Below are 20675 nucleotides of genomic sequence, written 5' to 3'. Positions count from 1 at the left end.
ACCTCTTCTGAGAGGGCGACGTCCGGGAGAGGTGTTGAGGCTGCGTGCCCACGTTTCTGGAGGCCGAAGGGTTGTAGGCAGAGGTCTTAAAGTTGGGTGGGCTGCAAGTTCTTGGCAGTAACTGCGTTTCGGGCGAAGGTCTTTTACTCATTCAACAGGTATTTATGGAGAGCCCGCTGTGCGCCGTGGCGGGTATACAGCAGGGCACCAAACAAAGGCCCTGCCCTCACGGAGCTTCCGTTCCCGTGTGTGTAGGAGGATGGGGAGACATCCAAGGAATGGATATATTCGGATAGTGGTAAATGTATGAAGAAAAAGTAAAGGGATAGAGAGTAGAAGGTACTATTTAAAATGGCCCGATGGAATCTCTCAGAACCGTTGTTTTAATAGAAACCTGAATTCTGGAGGAAGGGTGGTCCAGGCAGAAGGAAGAACAAATACAAAAGGCTCTGAGCCAGGAACTTTACTTGCCAAGTTATTACAGGATCAGCAAGGAGAACTCACTAAAGGGGGCATGTAGGATTTCACTATAGAGTGGAATTCAGTTCAGCTATCGGGCTTTCATGCCTACCATCCCAGTGAAGGCAAGTCACCAATGACCCACATTGCCTAATCCCTTGGTTATTTCTCAGTCCTTTATTGTTTGGCCTCTCAAGCAGGCTTTGGTAAGAGAGGCCACTAGAGGTGAGAAGAGGCTGCTGCTATAATCCAGGTGAGAATTAGTGGTAACTTGGACAGAGCGAGGGTGGAGGTGGTAAGAAGTAGCCAAATTCTGGATATATTTTGTAGACACAATCAAAATGATTTTGCTAATGGATTGGATGTGGGATATGAGGGAAAGAAAGGAGTCAGGATGGTTCCAAGATTTTTGGTAAATGGAAGAACAGAGTTTCCATTTGCCAAGATTGAGGGAAGACAGAGCAGCACCTTGGTAGGGAGAATACGAAATGCTTGATTTAGTTTGTGATGCCTTTTAGAATCAAGTGAAAATGTAGAGTAGAGAGTTGTACATATGTATGGTTTAGGGAAGAAGATGGGGCTGGAAATATAATTTTGGAAATTATCATTGTATATAAAATGGTATTTAAAGCTATAGGACTAAATGCACCAAAGAAGTGAGTGTAGATAGAGTGGAAGTCTGGTTACTGAGCCCTGTGACACTCACTGTTTAGAGATCTAGAAGAAGAGGAGAATCCAGGAGAGGAGAATGAAGCAGCAGCTCTGCCAGGTAAGAAAATTAGTTATTTCAGAAGCCAAGTGAAACAAATGTTTCAAGAGGGAGGGAGGGGTCAAACTTTGGCAAACCATGCAAAGAGGCCAAGCATTATGAGGACTGAGAAATGACCAGTGGATTTGACAAGGTGGAGGTCAGTGGTGACCTTGATAAGATTTCTCTCAATGGATGGTAGAGGTGAATATCCAGCAGGAGTGGCCCTGGCCAGTGTGATTCAGTTGGTTGGGCGTCAACCCATACACTAAGAGGTTGCCGGTTCGACTCCCTGTCAGGGCACATACCATGGTTTCGGGCTCAGTCCCTAGTAGGGGGCCTTGCAGGAGGCAGTCTGTCGATGTTACGCTTTCACATCGATGTTTCTCCCCCCTCCCTTTCTTTCTAAAAATCAATAAAAATAAATATACTATATTAAAAAAACCCCATGGGAATGGATTCAAGAGAGTGAGGGGGAAATGGATTGGTAGTAGAGAGGAATGTAGGGAAGTTTGTTTTCTTTTTTTAAGATGGGATATATTATAGCACTCTGTGATAGGAATTATTTGAATGGGAATGCAGTAAAGAAAGCAGACAATTATAGGAGTAGACAGAGATGGGATCTGGGGCACAAGTGAGGGGATGGTCTTAGTTAGCTGTGTGGACAACTCATTGATTTTTAGGAGGGAAGAGTATGGCTAGGTACAGGCAGGCCAGCTGGTAAGTTTGCAAGTAGGAACACGAGGAAATTCTTTTCGGGTAGTTTTTATTTTCTCAGTGTACTAAGAAGCAAGGCCATGGCCTCCTTGGCTACACATGCTACTCCTTGGAAATTTCTTTACATCCAACCTTCCTTTCCATTCCCACTGTTCCTTTCCCAATGCAAACTCTTACGACTCCACGCAGGCCTGACACAGTATCCTGGTGAAGAAATCAGCCCCTCCTTACCGAGAGAGCCTTACACTTAGAGAAAGTTAAACTCTTTAAAAATTGATAGGTCCTTAATGAATAAACACTGGGACTCGTTTCAAGATAGCCTCTCTGAGGTTTGTTGACTTAGGACTGCAACTCTTTTGTGCTGTTGATGTAAGAGACGTCCAAAACTGTAGAGGATTTTTATGAGAGTTTATTTGAGCCAAACTGATAACATTGCCGGGAAGCAGGATCTTAGATGTTCCGGAGGACAGTTTTGCAGTTTCTTTTATGCATTTGGAATTAAGGAGGGAACATAAGGAAGATTATATGAAGGTGGAGAAAGCAAGGCAAGGATTGGATTGCTGGATAGTTAACAAGACTATGAGCTCTTAAGGGTGGTTAGCTTCCTAGAGGTCTGAAAAAGGCGTATTAAAGGTATGTAAACCTAGGCGCACAAAAACAATGGACAGGGCTTGCTTAGAGCAAAGATAACCTTTTACTATTGAAGTTTGGGGCCTGAGGCCACCCACCATGACCTGCCTAGTTAGGAGTTTATAGATTTATTATAGTGCCCCTTTTTTGTCCATACTGCTAAGTATTGTGAGGTCTCTTCCATTTTCTGAGTATTATGAGGCCCCTCTTCTCTGGCTGACTAGAGGTTCTTTACTTTGTGAAGAAGGCACTCGTGTAAAGGAGGCCTGTAATTTCATTGTGTTAAGGAATTGGACTGTGATTGCCCTGCTACTGGCTGGTAAGCCCTCCTTTCTTTTCCCTCAATGCATACAAGTGACAAAATCTTATTTAAATTTTGAGTCTGTGATTAGTAACTTGACTTGGCTGGCAGGGTCTGGAGCACTAAAGGATCTGGAGAGGCAGACTGAGTGTGTGTGGTAGCCTGTTTATGCCTGTTTTCGCCTTCCCTCCTCTCTGCTACTGAGCTGGGTCTCTAAACTATTTCTAAACAACTCTTTGTTGTTTTAGGAGGGATTATAATGCTGGTCCGACCAACCTCCATGTTATTACTCCCTACTTTTCTTTTCTTTCTTTCTCTCTTTTTTTTAATGCTTACTGGAGGCTATGTTTATTGATTTTAGAGAGAGAGGAAGAGAGAGACACATACACATATTGATGTGAGAAACATTGATTGGTTGCTCCCTGACCGGGATTGAACCCGCAACCTTTTGGTGTACGTCCACCAACTGAGCCACACTCCCAGGGCCTACCTTTCTTATAGATCTTAGTCAAACTGGGTATATTGTTTTTGTCCTGAAGCAATCTTATTTTCTGTGGGTCCCTCTCAGTCCAAAGGCCAGGAAGAGAGCCACACTCCTGCTCAGTTTATGTTAAACATTATGGTCCTTGGTCTATAAATTTTGCTTAATAATGGGACAGGTATGTCAGGGATAATCTGAAATTACAGTTTCTCCTTGATAGTTCTTGAAGTTGAGATGTCATGATTTTTATTTCATTTTTTAAAATTGATTTTAGAGAGAGGAAGGGAGAGAGAGAGAAACATTGATGTCATCTGATGACATCGATCGGTTGCCTCCTGCACATGCCGGGACTGGGGATGGAACCCACAACCTGAGGATGTGCCCTGACTGCGACGACACTCCAACCAACTGAGCCACACTGGCCAGGACGAGATGTCATGATTTTGATCTAAGGAAAATATTGGAAACTTCTCATTTGACTGGCTGGGGTCATGTTATTTGTGGGAGGGTGAGGCTCAAAAAGAGACAAAATTCTTAATTCCAGCCACAGGTGCCCAGGAGAAGTCACTGGGAAAATGAATCTTCCTGTGAAACTCAGTATCTCCTCATTTTGCTCCCAGAGGTGAAACCACTCTTGTATTAGGTGACCACTGGCTTCCACATTTCTCTCTTCTGGAGACACCAGGAATTCACAGTCTGACCTTAACATGCTTGAATCTGCTATTGTCCCTTCCCATCTCTACTAAGACACTTCACCCACCCCTGTCTGCCTGCCTGCCTGCCTGCCCTCCTTCATGATCTTTTCCATGTGTCCAAGTCTAACTTGTTCCTCTGGGCTCAGTTTACGTTTCTTCTTCCCTATGAAGAGGTAGAATCCATTCGATACTCTGTCCTGAAAGCCAGGCCCTGTGCAGAGCTTTAGGGATTCAGAGATACCACCACAAAGGACAGAACTGACATCAGGGAGCTCACAGTCTGGTAAGGGAGATAGACAGTGAGAGAATTGGAGGACAGTGTGGTAAGTACCACAGTGGGATTGTGTGTAACCAGAGGAGGCTCAGAAGAGGGAGCTGCTAGTTGGGCCTGTAGGGTTAGAAAAGCTCTGGGGGGGGTTTACACCTGAGCCAAGGTCTGAGCCTGAGAAAGGGTCTCCTCCTCCGTGAACTCTCCCTGCTTTGATTTCCCCATAGCACTTAAGCCTGGCTCCTCCATGGACACCCGCCTTCACTGCCCTACACAGTGGGCACACCTGTCTCCAGCTAAACCAAAATGGAGATCTTGCCTTCATGGTCCCTGTGGCCTGAGCACAGGCCCTGGTACCTAATATGGGCTCAATACATATTTGTTGAATAAATGAATCCCAGAGACGGGTTTTCCTCCCCAAACAGTATCTGGAGTTTTCCTGAGCTAGCCTGAGGGATATGTTCCTTTCTAAGGCTTCAGATAGAATGGCCAAGTCAGTGGAGTATCCCCCACTTGTCCTTTGCTCTTTTGCTCTTTGGCTCCCCAGTGTCCCTTGGTGCCTCCAAATGTGACCCACCAAGGTCTTCCTTTCAGAGAGCTCCAGGCTTCAGAATCTCCCCCTGAAGAAACTGCCCTTACTGGTTAAACTGTGGTGAACAGTGGACTATGTGCAGCTGTGGGAGCTGTGTGCCTTTTCATGTGAGCTTGATTTTGGAACCATGTGAATGTTTACCTGTAAAAAAAAAAAAAGAAAACCTAAATCTCTCACTAGCCGGTTGCTCAGTGGTTAGAGTGTCGCCCCATGGATGGAAGGGTCCTGGGTTCGATTCCAGCCAAGAGCATGTACCTGTGTTGCAGGCTTGATCCCTGGCCCTGGTTGGGACATGTGTGGGAGGCAACCAGTCGATGTGTCTCTCTCACATTGATGTCTGCCACCCTCTTTCTCTCACCCTTCCACTCTCTCAAAAGCAATGGATAAAATATCCTTAGGTGAGGCTAAAAAACAAAACAAAAAACTAAACACTGAAGAGTGTAAATGACTGATAAGTAATTCACTTTTCAATTTGAGCTTCAATAAATTATTTTTTGAATGAACACATGAATATTTCCCCATAGCATCTTTGGATCTTCATTTTAGTCCTTTGCTCTCTTTCTCCCTAGAGAAGGCGCTCTGGACACCGAGGGAGGGCCAGAGGCTGGAAACTGGAGAGATAGAGCATAGGGTACTTGCAGCCCTTTCTCCCAAACTTGTCTGCCTCATGGATATCCCACCATGTGTAGGTTTTTTTGATTCAAAGTCTGTTCACTTCGATGGTGTCTATTCTCAGCCTCCCATGGGGAAGAGATGGAGCTGGTATTAGTATTTTACAGTCGGGAAACTGACTCAGACTTTATGTGTTCATGGTTAGTTGGTGTTGAAATTGGGAGAACCCAGGTTTCCAGGATTCCCAAACCATATCTTCCCTCTAACCCCCTTCCTGGGTCCAGATTCTTATGTCTAACTACCCACTAGATAGTTATACCAGGATGTGTCTCAGGGGCCTCATCCTCCTCGACCCAAACCTGCATCCTCCAATTTATATGTTCCCATCCCTACCCCTAAGCCTGACCTAAACATCTCCCAAATCTGTTACCAGCTGTCCAACTCTGCAGCCATCTCCTTACTCCAGGCTTCTAGCATCTCTCCCTCTTTTTAAAAATTATCTTTATTGTTGAAAGTATCACAGAAGTCTCCCCCCCCCCCCCCCGACCCCCTCTACCCTGCACCTGTCCCCCAGCCATTCACTGTACTTTTGTCTGTGTCCATTGGTTATGCATATATGCATATAAATTCTTTGGTTAAACTACCCTTGCCCCCCACCCCAAGCATCTCTTTTGATTTTTGTTTTGTTTTGTTTTTTGTTTTAAAGAGAGAGAAATATTGATGTGAGACAGAAACATCAGTCCATATGCACCCTAACCGGGGATCAAACCTGCAACCTGGGTATGTACCCTGACTGGGAATAGAACCTGCAACCTGTCCATGTATGGGAAGACGCTCCAACCAATTGAGCCACACCATCTAGGGCTTCTAGCATCTCTTAACTGGATTATTATAGCAGTCTTCAACCTTGATCCCATGCCAGTCGACCTGTGGCATTGCAGGCAAAGTCTTCATTCAAAGATGCAAAGCTCATATGTCATATTCCTGCTTAAAATCCTTTAATGGTTCCTAATTATCATTAAGATAAAAATCCAAACTCTTTATTGGGGCTTAGAGGGTCCTACAGGCTCTGGTTCTACTGTTTTTGTTTTTTTTCACTTTCAGATAAAGCCATCTGGGTTTGGTGTTTTTTTTGTTATAAGTAGATTTTTAACTACCGATTCAATTTATTATAGTTATAGTCTATTCAGGTTTTTAATTTTCTCTTGTGTCTGTTTGGCAAATTATATTTTCTAGGAAACTATCCATTTCAAATTAATTGGCATAATACTGTTCCCAATATTATTTTTAAACTGCTTTTGTAACTAGTTATATGCATTTAAAAATTTATATTACTTATTTTTGCTTTTTTTGGTTTGGGTTTTAATATGTTCTTTTTCCAATTTCTTGAGGCAAATACTTAGCTTATTAATTGTCAGCCCATCTCCTGTAAATAGTATGGAACTTGTTAATAAGTTTATAGTTTTCCCTTTATCTATGTCCTACAAGTTTTAATATCTATAATTTTCATTACCATATTCAGTTCTAAGCATTTTAAAATTCCCATCATATTTTTCTATAACCTATGAGTTTTAAGTGTTTTAAAATGCCCATATGTATTTTTTTTTAATCCTCACCTGAGGATATTTCTTCCATTGGTTTTCAGAGAGAGTGGAAGGTGGGGGAGAGAGAGAGAAATATCAATGTGAGAGAGACACATCAACTGGTTGCCTCCTGCATGCACCCTGACCGGGGCCAGGGATTGAGCCTGCAACCGAGGTATGTGCCCTTGGCCAGAATCGAACCCTGGACTCTTTAGTCTGCAGGCTGACCCTCTAACCACTAAGCAAAACTGGCTAGGGCGCCCATATGTATTATATTTACTTATTTTTATACACACACACACACACACACACACACACACACACACACACACACATATTTGTGTGTGTGTGTGTGTGAATCACCACCATCTTAATTCTTTTTTTTCTATTGAGAGACTATTTTAATATAGTAATAGTTGAGTATATCTTGATTTTTATTTAAAGTAATTATTAAGGTAGCACATGATGTAGCCAGTGCTGGTTTTATTAATAAAATACATTTCTTTGGCTGGAATGGCTCAGTTGGTTGAGTGTCATCCTGTGCACCAAAAGGTTGCCAGTTCAATTCCTGGTCAGGGCACATACCTAGGTTGAGGGTTTGATCCCCAGTCGGCCACATGCTGAAGGCAATAGATTAATGTTTCTCTGTCTCTCTTAAGCATGTCCTTGGGTGAGAGTTAAAAAATAACTTCACTTTAAAATAACTTTCCTTGCATAGATGCATGGATCATACATATAGTCTCTCCCTTACCTTTATTCTGATTCAACATTAATTTTACATTCTAAAAACAAAAAGACAATAAATAAATGAAAAAGTTTATGTTACATAAATATACAGCTTCTGAAACTGCACACTGTTTTCCAGTGAGGGTACTTTTGGATCCTAAGGGCAGGTGTAGCCTTCAGAAAGGCACTGAAGACCAAAGGGAAAGCTCCAGGAATTTCTTTTTCTCACCTCTGCTCTTTACTCCTCTCCCTGTGTGGTGCCTTTCACTCCTCAAATCACAGTGCAAATGGAATTTGGGTACTCTTTTGCCCTAACTGACTTGCATGCTCAAGAGACCAGCCCCAAATGACCTAGAACCTATTGGTTTATATTTTCACTGATAATTCGATTATTCCTACCTGTGAAAATGTCTACTTCCTCCTTGACCATCGTGGCCAAAGGGACAGGATGACCTAGGCATGATTAGAACATCTTTCTGGAAACATACCCTAATAGGGGTTTATGACCTCCAGATGTTGTGATAATTTTTTTCAATACATAATATTCCAAAAGCCCTATGTAAATAAGTAAGTATATGAACCTCACAGATAAAACCCAAAAAGGTGTGTAAAACAACATAAACCAAACCACATCACAATGAAGTTGGAGCTGCTATCTGAAAAGAAGTGCCTTGCATGTCTTACTCCTCAAACCTTTGGAATGTTAGATCTGGGCAAAATAACCTTTGGACTGAGTCTAACCAACATTGTATTCCAGACAAATTTGTTAACAGAGGCACCATCTTAATCCTTGGGTTCCAAAAATCACCCCAACCTGTACTGGACACTCCCTAGAACTTCTGTTCCCAGAAACACTCATTTTTGCCTTTGGACTTTGTACACTCTGTACCCTCTGTAACTCCTCCCCAGTGTTAACTCCTTCTTAACACTCAGGTCTCCTTTTTTTAAATTTTTTTTTTAAGTTAAAAACAAGCCTTTCCTCTGCAAGCCTGCCTTGAACTCCGAAATCTGGATTACATGGCCCTTCTGCTTCTCCAAGTGCTCTCACAGCAGCCTGTACTTAGCTTTATTGCTTTTTTTTTTTTAAAATTTATCTTTATTGTTGAAAGAACTAAGCCTTATTCTTTTCTCTGTTTCCTTCACTAGAATGCAAACTCCTTGAAGACCTTGTTGATTGCCTGGCACATAGTAGGTGATTAGTAAAAAGTTATAGAATGAATAGTGACTCATACCCTTTCGTGTGCTGGTAAAAGTTCCCATTCTAGAGTCACCAAGAACAATACCAGACTCCTTTCTTCACCTCAGTGATAATGGTATCCATGGAGTCGCTCTTCACGATTATGGTCCATCTGTGGATGATCACCCCACCCGGCCCCATGCCACCAGTTCCCTGGGAGGCCTATTCCTAGGGGCAGAGCTGGGACTAGGCTGCCACCTTCCCCTGCTTGACCAGTGAGCCCCTGCACTAAGCCTTCTTGCCAGTAGGTGGCACCTGAAGCCTGAGAGCTGAACACTGCCTGCTCCCTCCTTCCTTTTCTGAGCGGCTTCAGAGGATGCTCTGGTCAGGCTGGCTCTTGGGCCCATGCCACTCAGTTCCTTCTTGCCTGTCTGGTAGCAGCCGTTGCCTGGACTTCTCCTCTGTCTTAGACTCTTAATTGGTTGAAGTGCATAGCTAGAGCTAAAACGAAGGGGGACACTAAAAGCTACTAAAATGATTTTTAAGAGCGTGCATGTTCTTAAGCCCGTTGCCCTGAGTGACTCTCTCCATATTCTTCCTGCTTGTCCTTGTGGATGATGCTGAGTCCAAGGTCAAGGAAGCCCAGCAGCCTGGGTACCCTGAGTCCTTCCCTCCCCAAAGCCTATGGGCTAGAACTGTTTTTTAAAAGAAATTAGAGAACAAAAGTAGAGAATGGCTGCGGGTGTGTGGGAGGAACGCATTGAGGCACTGCTAGTATCACTTTAACACTGTCAGAGTTATTTTTAAATGAGCTTTTACACTGTTTGATTGTGTTACTGCTTTGGGTCTGAGCTCTGTGGTGACAGTCTCACAAGGATTACATAGAATTACAGCAGTGTTGTTGTGGATGGGCAAGTGATCCTTGGGAAGCAAAGGAGGGGCTTCGAGTCATGTGCGAAGAGGGCCAAGGAGGGCTTCTGGAGGGGACAGTTTGAGCCTCTTGAAGGTGGAGGGGAAGGTCATTTAGGTAGAAAAAAAAATTTGAATAAAAAGAGCAGCACTAGTCAGCCTTTTGTATTTCCAAATGCTTCTAGCCTACCCCCAAACTCTGCCTACCAGAATCCTCTCAGCTTACTCATGCTGCCTCGTTCAAGGACTTCCTTGAAGGACCCTGGCCTCTTCTGGGTGACTTGGCTTGTACCTGTCATCTGCACGTTTACCCTGTTGTGCCAAAGTGCGGCCGCCCTGTCTTCTTGAGCACCTGGACCTCCTCGCTTCTTCAGGTGCTCCTAGGAGCTAATGGAGTTCAGGTGGAATTGCATGTGCCTGTGATAGGTGCCCTTGCCCCTGGGTTCCAAGATGTTACAGGTGAGATCCTTGCCCTCTCCTGCTGTGCTCCGGCTTCCAGCTTCAGTGAACCCAGGCCACTCAGCAGATCTCTTCTCGTAGGGGAATAAATGTCCCATAGAGTGTGTGCATTGAACTTCTCTTCCAAGTGGAAACAAGGATCTGGGAAAGAGTGATTTTGGGATTCTGGGACAATTTGAAGAAAAGTTCACATTTTGCTGATGCCTCAGCCCTGGGGCAATGAGCAAGGCAAAGGCTACACTTGGGTATCAGGAATACATACCCCAAGAAAAGAAAGAGCGGAGGACAGATGAAGTAGATGAGTGGCAAACTCCTTTGAGAGAGAATCTAATCTGCTCCCAGAAAGGATGTTAGAAGTAAGGTTGTTCAGTAGCCCTGGAGAAAATGCTGGGGTTGGTACTATCCTGGAGCCACAGGTGCAGACCTAGGCCTCTGCTCTTTTTGCCTGATAAGCACTCCCTACCAACTTCCAGGCCTTGCAGGAGGCACTGGGTTTTTGGTGTGGTGAGTTCTGTTACACTGGACTCGAGACAATTACGCCAGGAGGCACTACCTGGAGGTTCTGGAAACTGCAGGAATTCTGGAGGAAAACGAGAGGCTTTGAGACCTGGAAGAAACCTTAGAGCCTACTGAGCTCAACCCTATCTGTCATTTTACAGTGGAGGAAACAGATGGGAAATTACTTGCTTCCTCAAGGCCACACTGAGTTAGTGGCAGAGTTGAGTCCATATAAAACACTGGTTGCTATGGTTATTAAAACCATTCCAGATGATTTCTCATATACTCCACCACCCCATCCTAGTTCCTTATTGTGGGGTATGAGTAATCAAGGACATGTATGTTTGCCCAGGATGAGCTGTCCAAGCTATGCTGGGACAATGCCACTGTGGTAGGCAGTTAGGCAGACATGAGCAGAGCAAGGACTGCAGGCCAGGTACAGAAGGTCACGGGCAGAAAGCTCTGGGTGCCTAGCAACAGAAAAATCTGGGAAAACAAGGACCTCGCCCCCAGGGTAACCTTTCCTCCCCCAGCATATCGCTGGTCATGAGGTTTGGACCCTCCCCTGACTATTCCTCTCCTGGCTTGTTGCTAGTCATGGGGGTTAGACTCCCTTTGAGGAGGAACGAACAAGGGGGCCAGAGAATAGCCCTTAAGCATTAAGTCCCCTGGACAATGAGGTTCTGACCCGCATCAAATACATCTAGGCCTCATTTGTGTTTCAGCTGCAGGCCTAGAAAAGCAGCAAAACCAGATAAGCAATGCCATGGCTGACCTCAGGACCAGCTGCACTGACTAATGACCCCTAGTACTGGCCAATCAGCGGAGACCACGGTCCTGAAAGGACACACCTGGAAAGCCGATGTATATCCTATTGAGATCCCACCCTTAAAAGCCCTTAGGGTAGAGGACCCAGCTTCGGCTCTCTATGGAGCACGCTGCACCTTTCCCCACCCCCTTACTCCAGGCTCCTTTTCCTTACCTCTCTCCCCTAAGCTCAAAGGGCCTTTCTTTTGCCTTGTTTCCTGAGCCCACTTCTTCTGTGGCTCATTCCTTCTACCTCAGTGACTTTCTAAATAAACTTTCTCTTAGAGTCTTGGCTCTGAATGCTTTCTCAGCTAGAACTTGGGTACTGAGTTTGCTGAATTGAGGTCTAACACCTGGTGCCGTTTTTGCCGCTGACACCACCAATAACCTCCAAATGCCCTCACCTCTTGTTTGTGCCTAAAGTGGCCTTTCAACAGGAAGAACCAGACTTTGGTGGAAAGAAAACAGGTCTGCCAGCGGGATAGCAAACCCAGTGGAAAAGTGAAATGAAGAGGGCCCCAGAGAATCCTAAAGTAAAGGAGACAACAGCCTTTGGGGGTTTATTGCCAACTGTTATAATTAAAGTGATATTTTACAAGTGTTCAAGACACAGGGCAAACGGGCTCTGAGCAGGCCTCAGCTTCAGAGGCACATTCCTGGAGGGAAATGGCACTTGCAGGGGGTATGAACTCGATCACTGCTACTCATTAAGCCCAGAGTTGTGGTGGAGTCTTCTTAGGGAGCCTGAGAGCAAAAGAAGGGAGTGGAGAGAGCCAGTAAACAGCTGCTTTAAACTCTACATCTTGCTCCATTCCCACGGTGCACATCACCTTCCTGGAGCAGGCCTCAGAGCCACGCCGGGGACCGACAGACCCTTCCTCTGGCCCAGGCTTCCTGCCAGCTCAGGGCGGGCCAGTCATCCTCACTGTCCTTCATCACAGACTTCCTTTTGCCTGCCAGAGGTTTCCCAATTTGGAGCTTCAAAGCACCAGCAGGAGAAAAAGCAAGGAATGTTCTTGTTAATATAAATCCACAGCAAAAAGGAGTCGAGAACTGGGTGTTCCCCAGGGTTGGTGGGTAATCTTCATCCACAGGGTGCTGAAGTGCTGGTGCTGTTGGAGGTGCCAACAGTCTGAGTGTGTAGGACTTCCTCATGTTTTTGAGAACCTATGGGGACAGTCACTGGGCAGAATCAGAGCCCAGCAGAACACGGGACGGGAAGGATGGAGAGGGAAACTGGCTGAATCTGAAGTCATTCCTCAAAGGAAGGGTCACTGCTTCCAGAAGCAGCAGCGGGAAGGGCTGTACCAAGGCTCCGCTCCAGCGGCAGGGTGGTGGGGTGGAGAAGGTGACCCCTCTTGCTGTTCTGGGTTACTGTTTGGGCAAAGCGAAGTCCCAGGCAGTATCCTGTGCACATTTCCACATGGCCTGCATGAGGCGGGTGAAGCCCATGTCTTTCGGCTTCTCCAGGCCTCTCATCAGCCGTTGCTTCATGATGGAAACAAACTCTTTATTGCTCAGCTCCCCATTGCCTAGAGGAAGAGGCAAACACAGGATCAGCGGGGGCCTTGGAACAAAGACAGAAAATTCCGTTGTTCACACAATGTGGGGTGTAAGCCCCGCTCTCTCCCACCAAATTCAGTTCTCTTGACCTAAATGAACTGGCTTGCTCTGCATGTTTCTGGCTGCATGCAACTGGGACAGTTTAGTGTGACAAAAGTTAAATGAGAATATATTTTGTCAGGTCCTGTGCTAGGTGTTGTGGATAAAGAGGTAAGACTTTGTCCCCTGAAAATATTCCCAGGTTGTGGGAGAGACAAATGCGTTATCTCAACAGTGTGGTAAATGCCATAATGGGGTAAACAAAGGATGCTATTGGGGCGCAGAGGAAGGATGTCTAACCCGAGCTGGAGGTGGCACAGCTCCAATAAAGCCGTCCTGGAGCTGACTCTTAAGTTGAATCCCAGAGGATGAACAGGACCTGGCCAAGTAAAGGAGAGTGAGATGGAAGGTGTTCCAGGCAGAGCCGGGAGCAGCGCGGCTGACGGACAACTAGAGTAGGTGCTGCTGGACCACAGAGCTGGGGGAGCATGGCCAGTAAACTAAGGAGGCGGGAGACAGTTTCCGTTAAAGGGTTTGCACTTCACCTTCTAGGTGGTGGAGCGCCAGGAAAGGGCGGCAAGCAGGGGGTGAAGTGTAGTTAGATTCCCATTTGGATAGATTTCTTTGGCTGGATATATGGGGAAGGGACCAGAGAGTGGCACAAGTGGAGTATGGGAGCCAGTTGGGACACTGTTACAATAGTCCAGGTGAGAGATGAGGGCTTTTCACGGTGAAAATCAGAACTACAATCTGGCTTTGGATTGAGCCCATTTTCTCAAGGATTCCCATTCCACCCTCTTCTGTGACAGACTCTCAGGTCTGGAAAAGAACTTGAATAGCACCTCTCAAGTCACATGGAACAGTAACGACTGCAATAGTAGAAAGCAGTCACCCTTTGACTAGATGCCCAGGACTAAATGTCTGCTGATTGAAAGAACGGCAGCCATTACTGGTGGTGACAAGGCAACAGGACACCAGCAAACAGACCTCTCTACTAATGGTCAGTCTGGGAAGAGAGTGGAAAGAGGGAATAAATGGTTTAATTTTGTAGAGAGTACCTGAAAACCTAAACTGGTCCACATTTTTTGGCTGAAGAGAGCATGGGCCGCCTCAGAGATAACTCACAGCAAGATTAAACAAACAAAACCATGTACTGAAGTCAGGAAAGTGGCCACCCTTGGGAGTGGAAGTGACCAGAAGGCAGCGCCAGGGGGCCTCTGTGGTCCAGGTAATGTGATGTTTCTGGATAATGGTGATTACACAGGTATGTTCAGTTTTAAAAAATTCATCAGTCTGTACACTTATGATATTTGCACTTTTCTGTATGTATATTATACTTCAATATAAAAAATTTCAAAGTAGCCTGGCTGGGCTGAAGCTATCAATAATATGGCTTACTAAGAATGTAATTAAAAGGACAAAAATGTCTAGACAAGATTCTTAATATTTTGTATATAAAAAGAACCTTTAGATGAAAAAATCTGATGCCATTTCATTCAAACTACTGTGGGATTTATTTCCTGCTTCCCTGAGGCTGGAGCCGACCAGTCTGGATGGCTGTTACCTCTGAACCAGGTGTATGACTGAGTGTCATCTGGGTGCATGTGTGACCTATGAGTGTAACTAAATTCTGTGCCGAACAAATCCTCTGTCCTCTCACACTGACCTAAGACCTTGCACTGGTAGAAATAACAATGGCTTTGCCCAGCTGGGCGTGGCTCAGTGGTGGTTTTATATTAGTTTTGGGGGTATGCATAGTGGTTAGACAATTACATAATTTACGAAGTGATCCCTCGATAATTCTAGTGCCCACCTGGCACTACACATAGTTATTACAATATTATTGACTGCATTCCCTGTGCTACACAATACCTCCCCATGACTATTTTGTAATTACCAATTTGTAACAATAACAGCTTTCTAATTTAATATATACTTTCTTATTCTGTAGATTAAGGAAGTAAGCCCTGGAGGTGTTAAATGATTTTCTAAAGGTGATTCAAGTAGATATTGACAGAGCCTGCTTCTAAAACGCTAGAAAATCAAAAGTAATTTCCCAGGCCCTCCTAGGAGAACAGAACTGTGAGGGTGGCTGCCTTTATTCCCATATTCACAGACCAGCTCTAAGATACTGGCTTCAAAAATTATAAAAATAAATGTTTTTTCAAAAAACTAAAACCACCTAAATGTGATTAGAGTAAGAATATCTGGGGATGGGCCCTGGCCAGCGTGGCTGTCAGCTGGAGCCTTGTCCATACATGAAAAGGTGGGGGTTTGATCCCAGGTCAGGATGCCTGTGTGAGGCAACCGGTCAATGTTTGCTTCCCACGCTGATGTTTCTGTTTCTCTCTCTCTTCCTCTCTCTAAAACAAAAATCATAAAAAAAAGTCAGGGGAACATTAACCTCTCTACAGCAGTGCTCTTCCTCAGAACCTCTCCTATGAGGGAAATGCTTGTTCAGTCTGTGCTATTGAGGCACCTGCGGTTACTGAGCACTTAAAATGTGGCTAAAGGGACCAAAGAACTGAGTTTTAAAGTGTATTTAATTTTAATTTATTTTAATTTAAATAGCCACATGAAACTAATGGTATCACACTGGATGGGGCAGCCTAGCAAACAAGCCACTGCTACCCGAGGGCGGGCCATTTCCTTGTCCTAGCTGTGGGGCTGCCTTTCATGCAGACCTCAGTTGTGGGTGCAGGTGGCAGATTTAAATAACTCGAGCTTAACTTAATAACAAGTACCTTAAGTTAATAAACACCTGTTATGTGCAAAGTACTATCGGAGGTCCTATGTGGGGGTGGGGGGGTTGTCCAAAGGTGAAGAGGACTTGTAACTACTCTTTAAAAAGCTCACAATTTAGTAGGGAAGTTGGGCCAGACAGAGTGTAACGTGCAGTAATGTGGACAAACTGAACCAAGTTAAGGAAGGACAGGCCCAGAGTGACACATCATGCTGGGCCCAGGCCGGAAGGTTCCCTGCGGGCAGCAGCTTTTGAGCTGCTCCTTGAACCCCATTCGCCTCGCTCGGGGGGAAGATGAGCGAGGAGCCCTGACGGTGGGCAGGCAATGGGGCGACAGGGCACAGAGGCAGGCAGGCAGCACAGCGTGGCCTCGAATCCTGGCTGTGCCACCCACTGCTGCCGTTGCGACCCCGAGTCCCAGCTTCCTGATCTGTAAATGTGGCTAAGAACAACTCCGGGGCCGGAGGACTAAGTGAGCCGCTCGGCAGTGAGCACCGAGAAGCGTGGACATGGGCGTCAGCGTCACGGCAGCCCACGGGGCTGGGAGACGACGCGGGCGCGGAGCAGCCCGGGCGGAGCGCGACCGAGGCGGGCCCTGGGAGGTGCGGGCGGCGCGGCGCCTTCTCCCCGGCGCATCCAGGCCCTCGAGGGCTCCCAGTCTACTAAGCAGCAAGCTGGGGCCCATATTCTTGTTTCTATTTTTTTAAGCTTTTATATTTGAGTTTATTTGACTTTTAAAACACTGCTATAGTTGAATTGTTTCCATTTTTAAGGTCCTTATGGTCAGGCATTAATTTAGACCTAGAAGCAATTTGGAATTACGGAAAGAAATGGAAAACACGAGTCGGGCCCCGGTGGCATGTCTCAGATCCTGACGCTGAGGGCTGCGCGCCGATGCGGGGCGGGGGCGGGCTGGGGGGGCGGGCTGGGGGGGCGGGCCGGGGGCAGGCTGGGGGGGCGGGCCGGGGGCGCGGGCCGGGGGGGCGGGCCGGGGGGGGCAGGCTGGGGGGCGGGGCGCCACCGAAAGGGCCGCCGCCAGCGCGGCAGGCTGGGTTTCCCGCCTGACTCGGGGCCCCGCTCACCATCGCAGTCGAAGAGCGCGAACACCACGTCGCACACGTGGTCCGACAGTTCCACTTTCGCCACGGTCCTGGCCACCTGCTGCATGGTCGCTGAGGAAGAAGGAAAGACGCGGAATCAGCGCAGCGCACGCGCTTGCCTTTTGCTCGCTACACGGTGGTGGTGCGCGGAGGGATAAAACTGCTCAGTCACAATGAAGAGTTTTCAACTGTATTTAAGTCATATTTAAGAAAAGGGTATTTTGGTTTTTAATCCCTAACCCACTGGAAAGAACATGAAAACCAAAAGTAAGGGAACCCCCAGCCAGCAAAAGGAGCAGGAGGCGCCTCTCAGGACAACGAGGCTTCGCCCTTCGCCCTTCGCCCTTCGGTTGCGGTTGCTGACGGGCAGCGAAGCCCCTGCAGGGACCAGGGACGAGCTCCTTGACCCTCCCCCTACCTGCGCCCCACCAGCCTGTCCTTCTAACTCTGCCCCTTGGGGTGAGCAGCAGGCCTCCCCCTCCCCACCGTCTCCCTAGTTCAGGATGCAGGCTTTTTTGTCTGTCTCTTCCCGACCTCAGCAGAAAATCTCTTCTCTCTTGCCATTTTCTCATTTTCTGACATTTACTGTTAAACACTAGCAATCATGTGAGAAGTGGGTCCTCACGCAAAATAAGCCAGGAAGGACTAGGCGATTTCCACTGCCTTTCCTCCCGTTTACCGTGATCTACCTACATCTATAAATTTTATATATACACACGTAACAGCTCAACTGATGTTTCTTTTTCAGATTTAACCCATTAGAATTAATAATTATTCAGAGTGTGTATACATTTTTTGGGACACCCTGTATATAAAATTACAAATTATGCTATTGCTTCTAGACACACTCTTAAGAGGTACAACTCGGAGGAGACAGAAGGATTAATTTCTACCCAGAAGCAATGAGAACTTAAACTGGAGTCAGTGTGCCTTTCTGCTTACTTAATTCCTGTAACTTCAGTTCTTTCTTGTCATTTATTCTACATTTGCTCTTTCGCTTCACCTGTCACCTCCATTTATTCAGTGCCCCCAAGGTTAGCGATATAAATGCCAGAACCATGCAGAGGCGCAAGGCGATGCAGGAGGGAAACTGGGCTTGAAGTCACAGACCTGAGCTCCAGTCCTCGCTCCACCACCAACATTCAGTGTGAACCTGAAGGAGTAGCTTGATCTCTTTAGATTTAATTTGATTTAAATTTCTCATTCAAGATAATTGCTGAGGTGGTTTAGTGGTGCAGAAAACAGTGTATTGGTGTTTTCTAGACTCTGGGGGTGGGGGTGGGGGTATACAGAAATAGCTGAGGATCTTGTATGGCAAAGGGTAGAGGAAAGGTAATACTGGCCGCAAGCTGGGCTGCACCTTAGTGTTCAAAGACTCTGGCTTGAGGGGCGCGAGGCTGCTCAGGAGGGTGGGAAGATCCAGTTCCCTTTTCCCGAAGCTTTGGGTTACTGTTCACAGTGCCCTTCCTCCCAGGGGTGAGTTAGGGTGAAGAAGGAATCAATATCCCCTGGAAATAAAAGACTTAAGCAGAAAATACTATTGTGGTGGGTGTTCATGAGATGTGGTTAACTGCTGAAAGGGGAGCTGGGGCACCTACACGACTATAGAAGTTCCAGGGTTTAGAAACGTGGCCTTGTAGGTCTAGACACTTGATTTTCTCAGCTGGCCCAGGAAGAACTGATTCCTGGTAACTAAACTGCCCAGGGAAGGAGCAGAAATCAGAAGGGCATTTACAAGAACAGTAATGAGAATAGTAACTATTTAGAGAACTAAAATGGCAACAGCTGGTTATTATACCTCTCAGTTGGAAAATATACTAAGGAAACAAAATTCATTTCAGAAGACTGCTCACTGAAAGCTGAATCGGATCAGAGGACACTGGATGCTCTCAAGCTGTGATCGCCCACAGAACTGACCTCGGTGGCTACAGAAATGTGTTCTGAGAGGTAGATCAAAACTTCTGTATTTGTGTATTAGATAAACATGTATGCTTTTTGTTAACTGTTCCTTTGTTCCACATTTCACGTCAACCTCACACTTGCCTTAACTGATAAGGATCCTCTTTTTCTCTTGCCCAGCTCTTCCCTCGCTCAGGACAGAGCGCCTACTGCCAATTCCTCTTGACGTTCCGAGTGCCCCTCCTCCCCACGAAGATGGGCCCTTTCCTCTAAATAAACCATTAACTAAAACAATATCCAAGGGTGTCAGCAAGAGCTCTTGAGAACTGTTAGTGGAAACTTACAAAAGTAGTATTAAGTGGTTGTGGAACAGGGACCTCTGGAGGCCACCAGCAGGAATGCCTCACTACAGATGCCACATTGTGACAGAAGTTACAGATAATTTCCATCTCGTGTGGAGGGCTCCAACACCATTTGTACTATAGGAGGAAAAACCAGGGCTGCTAAGTCATCGTAACTCAAACCACTGTAGCCGAGTGGGGGTGCCCTTCCGCAGTCCAAGACCCGGGGCCCCTAGGATATGAGTCAGAGCAGAGGCGGAAACAAACATTTAACGAGCTGGTGAGCTGGTGAGCTGGGGAGCTGGCAAGCCGGGAGTGCTCGGGACAAGTGGGATGACAGCAGATCACAAGCCAAGTGCTCGACAGCTGGTCCTGAGAGTTGGCTCATTCATATTTGCTTCCACATCCCTGAATCAATCACTAAGTTATAATTAAATCACAGTAAGCAGAACTCTCCTCCTCCCCCCTGCAGATGTCGACTTCCCCATGCAGACCAGTTGTTGGTACTGGAATTTGACTGATGGCTGAAATTCTAGTTTCTAATCTGAAAGATGTCTACATGGAGCGTGGAATCACCCTGGAGAAGACCTAGGCTCCCCAGGCCTATGTAATCTTTTTGTACAACTCTGGTCCAGCTGCCTGAATTAATAGATGGACATGAGATGGGGAAGAATCTGAAGCAGCGGGCTCGGTTGGCTCAAAACTATGGTGCCATCTGGTCTTTTGAAGAGTCCAAGCAGAATGTGAGTTGTGCCAGGTTCCCAATTTACTCTCTGGCATGGCCCATGACTGGACAATTCAACAGCAGAGAGGAACACATGCTGAGTTTGTGTGACTATAATGTCAGAAGTTATAATACATAAAATTATCTATTTATCACACTAGCCAAACAGAAGAAAGGAGAGTTCTGACATGACAAGGGCCTAAACATCCACATGGAATCACAGAATCTTAGACCTGGAAGAGATCTCAGAGGAAATGTGAAATCCAGAGAAGTTAAAGTACTTGCCCAGGGTCACAAAGCTAGCTGGTAGCAGCTGGGTCTAGAGTCTAGGTCTCCTGACATCCAGCCCACTGATCTTTTCCCTATACACACTGCGTCCACTTGATCCCTTATGTGAACAATACTATTCTCCTCAGTGACTATCACCCTAAACAAGAGAAAGAGCTCAGATGAAAGAAAAGCCAAACTGGGAAATACTCAGGGCTAGTGAGGAGAAGGAACAGCTTGGGGTTGTGAGGAGCCAGCATTACAGTTTGACCACAGATCTATACAGTGAAGACATAAGCATTCCCTTGTAACTTACAATTTCAGGGACAATTTAAAA

At 46.1% G+C, this 20675-nt stretch overlaps 1 protein-coding gene and 1 long non-coding RNA gene across 5 annotated transcripts in view; one reads left to right on the top strand and one right to left on the bottom strand.

Annotated features, from left to right (window-relative positions):
* The first annotated feature begins 115 nt into the window (after positions 1 to 115).
* Positions 116 to 19238, top strand: LOC107545821 (uncharacterized). Of its 2 annotated transcripts, none has more exons than XR_015715636.1 (3): positions 116 to 158; positions 18949 to 19054; positions 19187 to 19238. It is a non-coding gene; the product is annotated as an uncharacterized LOC107545821 (long non-coding RNA). The 2 variants fall into 2 exon arrangements; XR_001604066.2 differs by lacking the exon at positions 116 to 158 and adding an exon at positions 902 to 1228.
* MICU1 (mitochondrial calcium uptake 1) overlaps positions 12197 to 20675 on the bottom strand; it is a 142930-nt gene continuing 134451 nt past the window's right edge. For all 3 annotated transcript variants that reach the window (XM_087824350.1, XM_016224047.2, XM_016224053.2), the window contains 2 exons: positions 17090 to 17179; positions 12197 to 13194 (listed from right to left, as the gene is read on the bottom strand). In XM_087824350.1, coding sequence (XP_087680476.1) covers positions 13034 to 13194; positions 17090 to 17179 — 251 coding nt within the window. In that variant the 3' untranslated portion in view covers positions 12197 to 13033. The remainder of the gene's footprint in view (positions 13195 to 17089; positions 17180 to 20675) is intronic.

Source organism: Miniopterus natalensis, chromosome 14 (assembly GCF_054644295.1).
Source record: "Miniopterus natalensis isolate mMinNat1 chromosome 14, mMinNat1.hap1, whole genome shotgun sequence".
Classification (NCBI taxonomy): domain Eukaryota; kingdom Metazoa; phylum Chordata; class Mammalia; order Chiroptera; family Miniopteridae; genus Miniopterus; species Miniopterus natalensis.
Note: the sequence above shows the minus strand (reverse complement) of the source record. Positions and strands in the feature narration are given on the sequence as shown.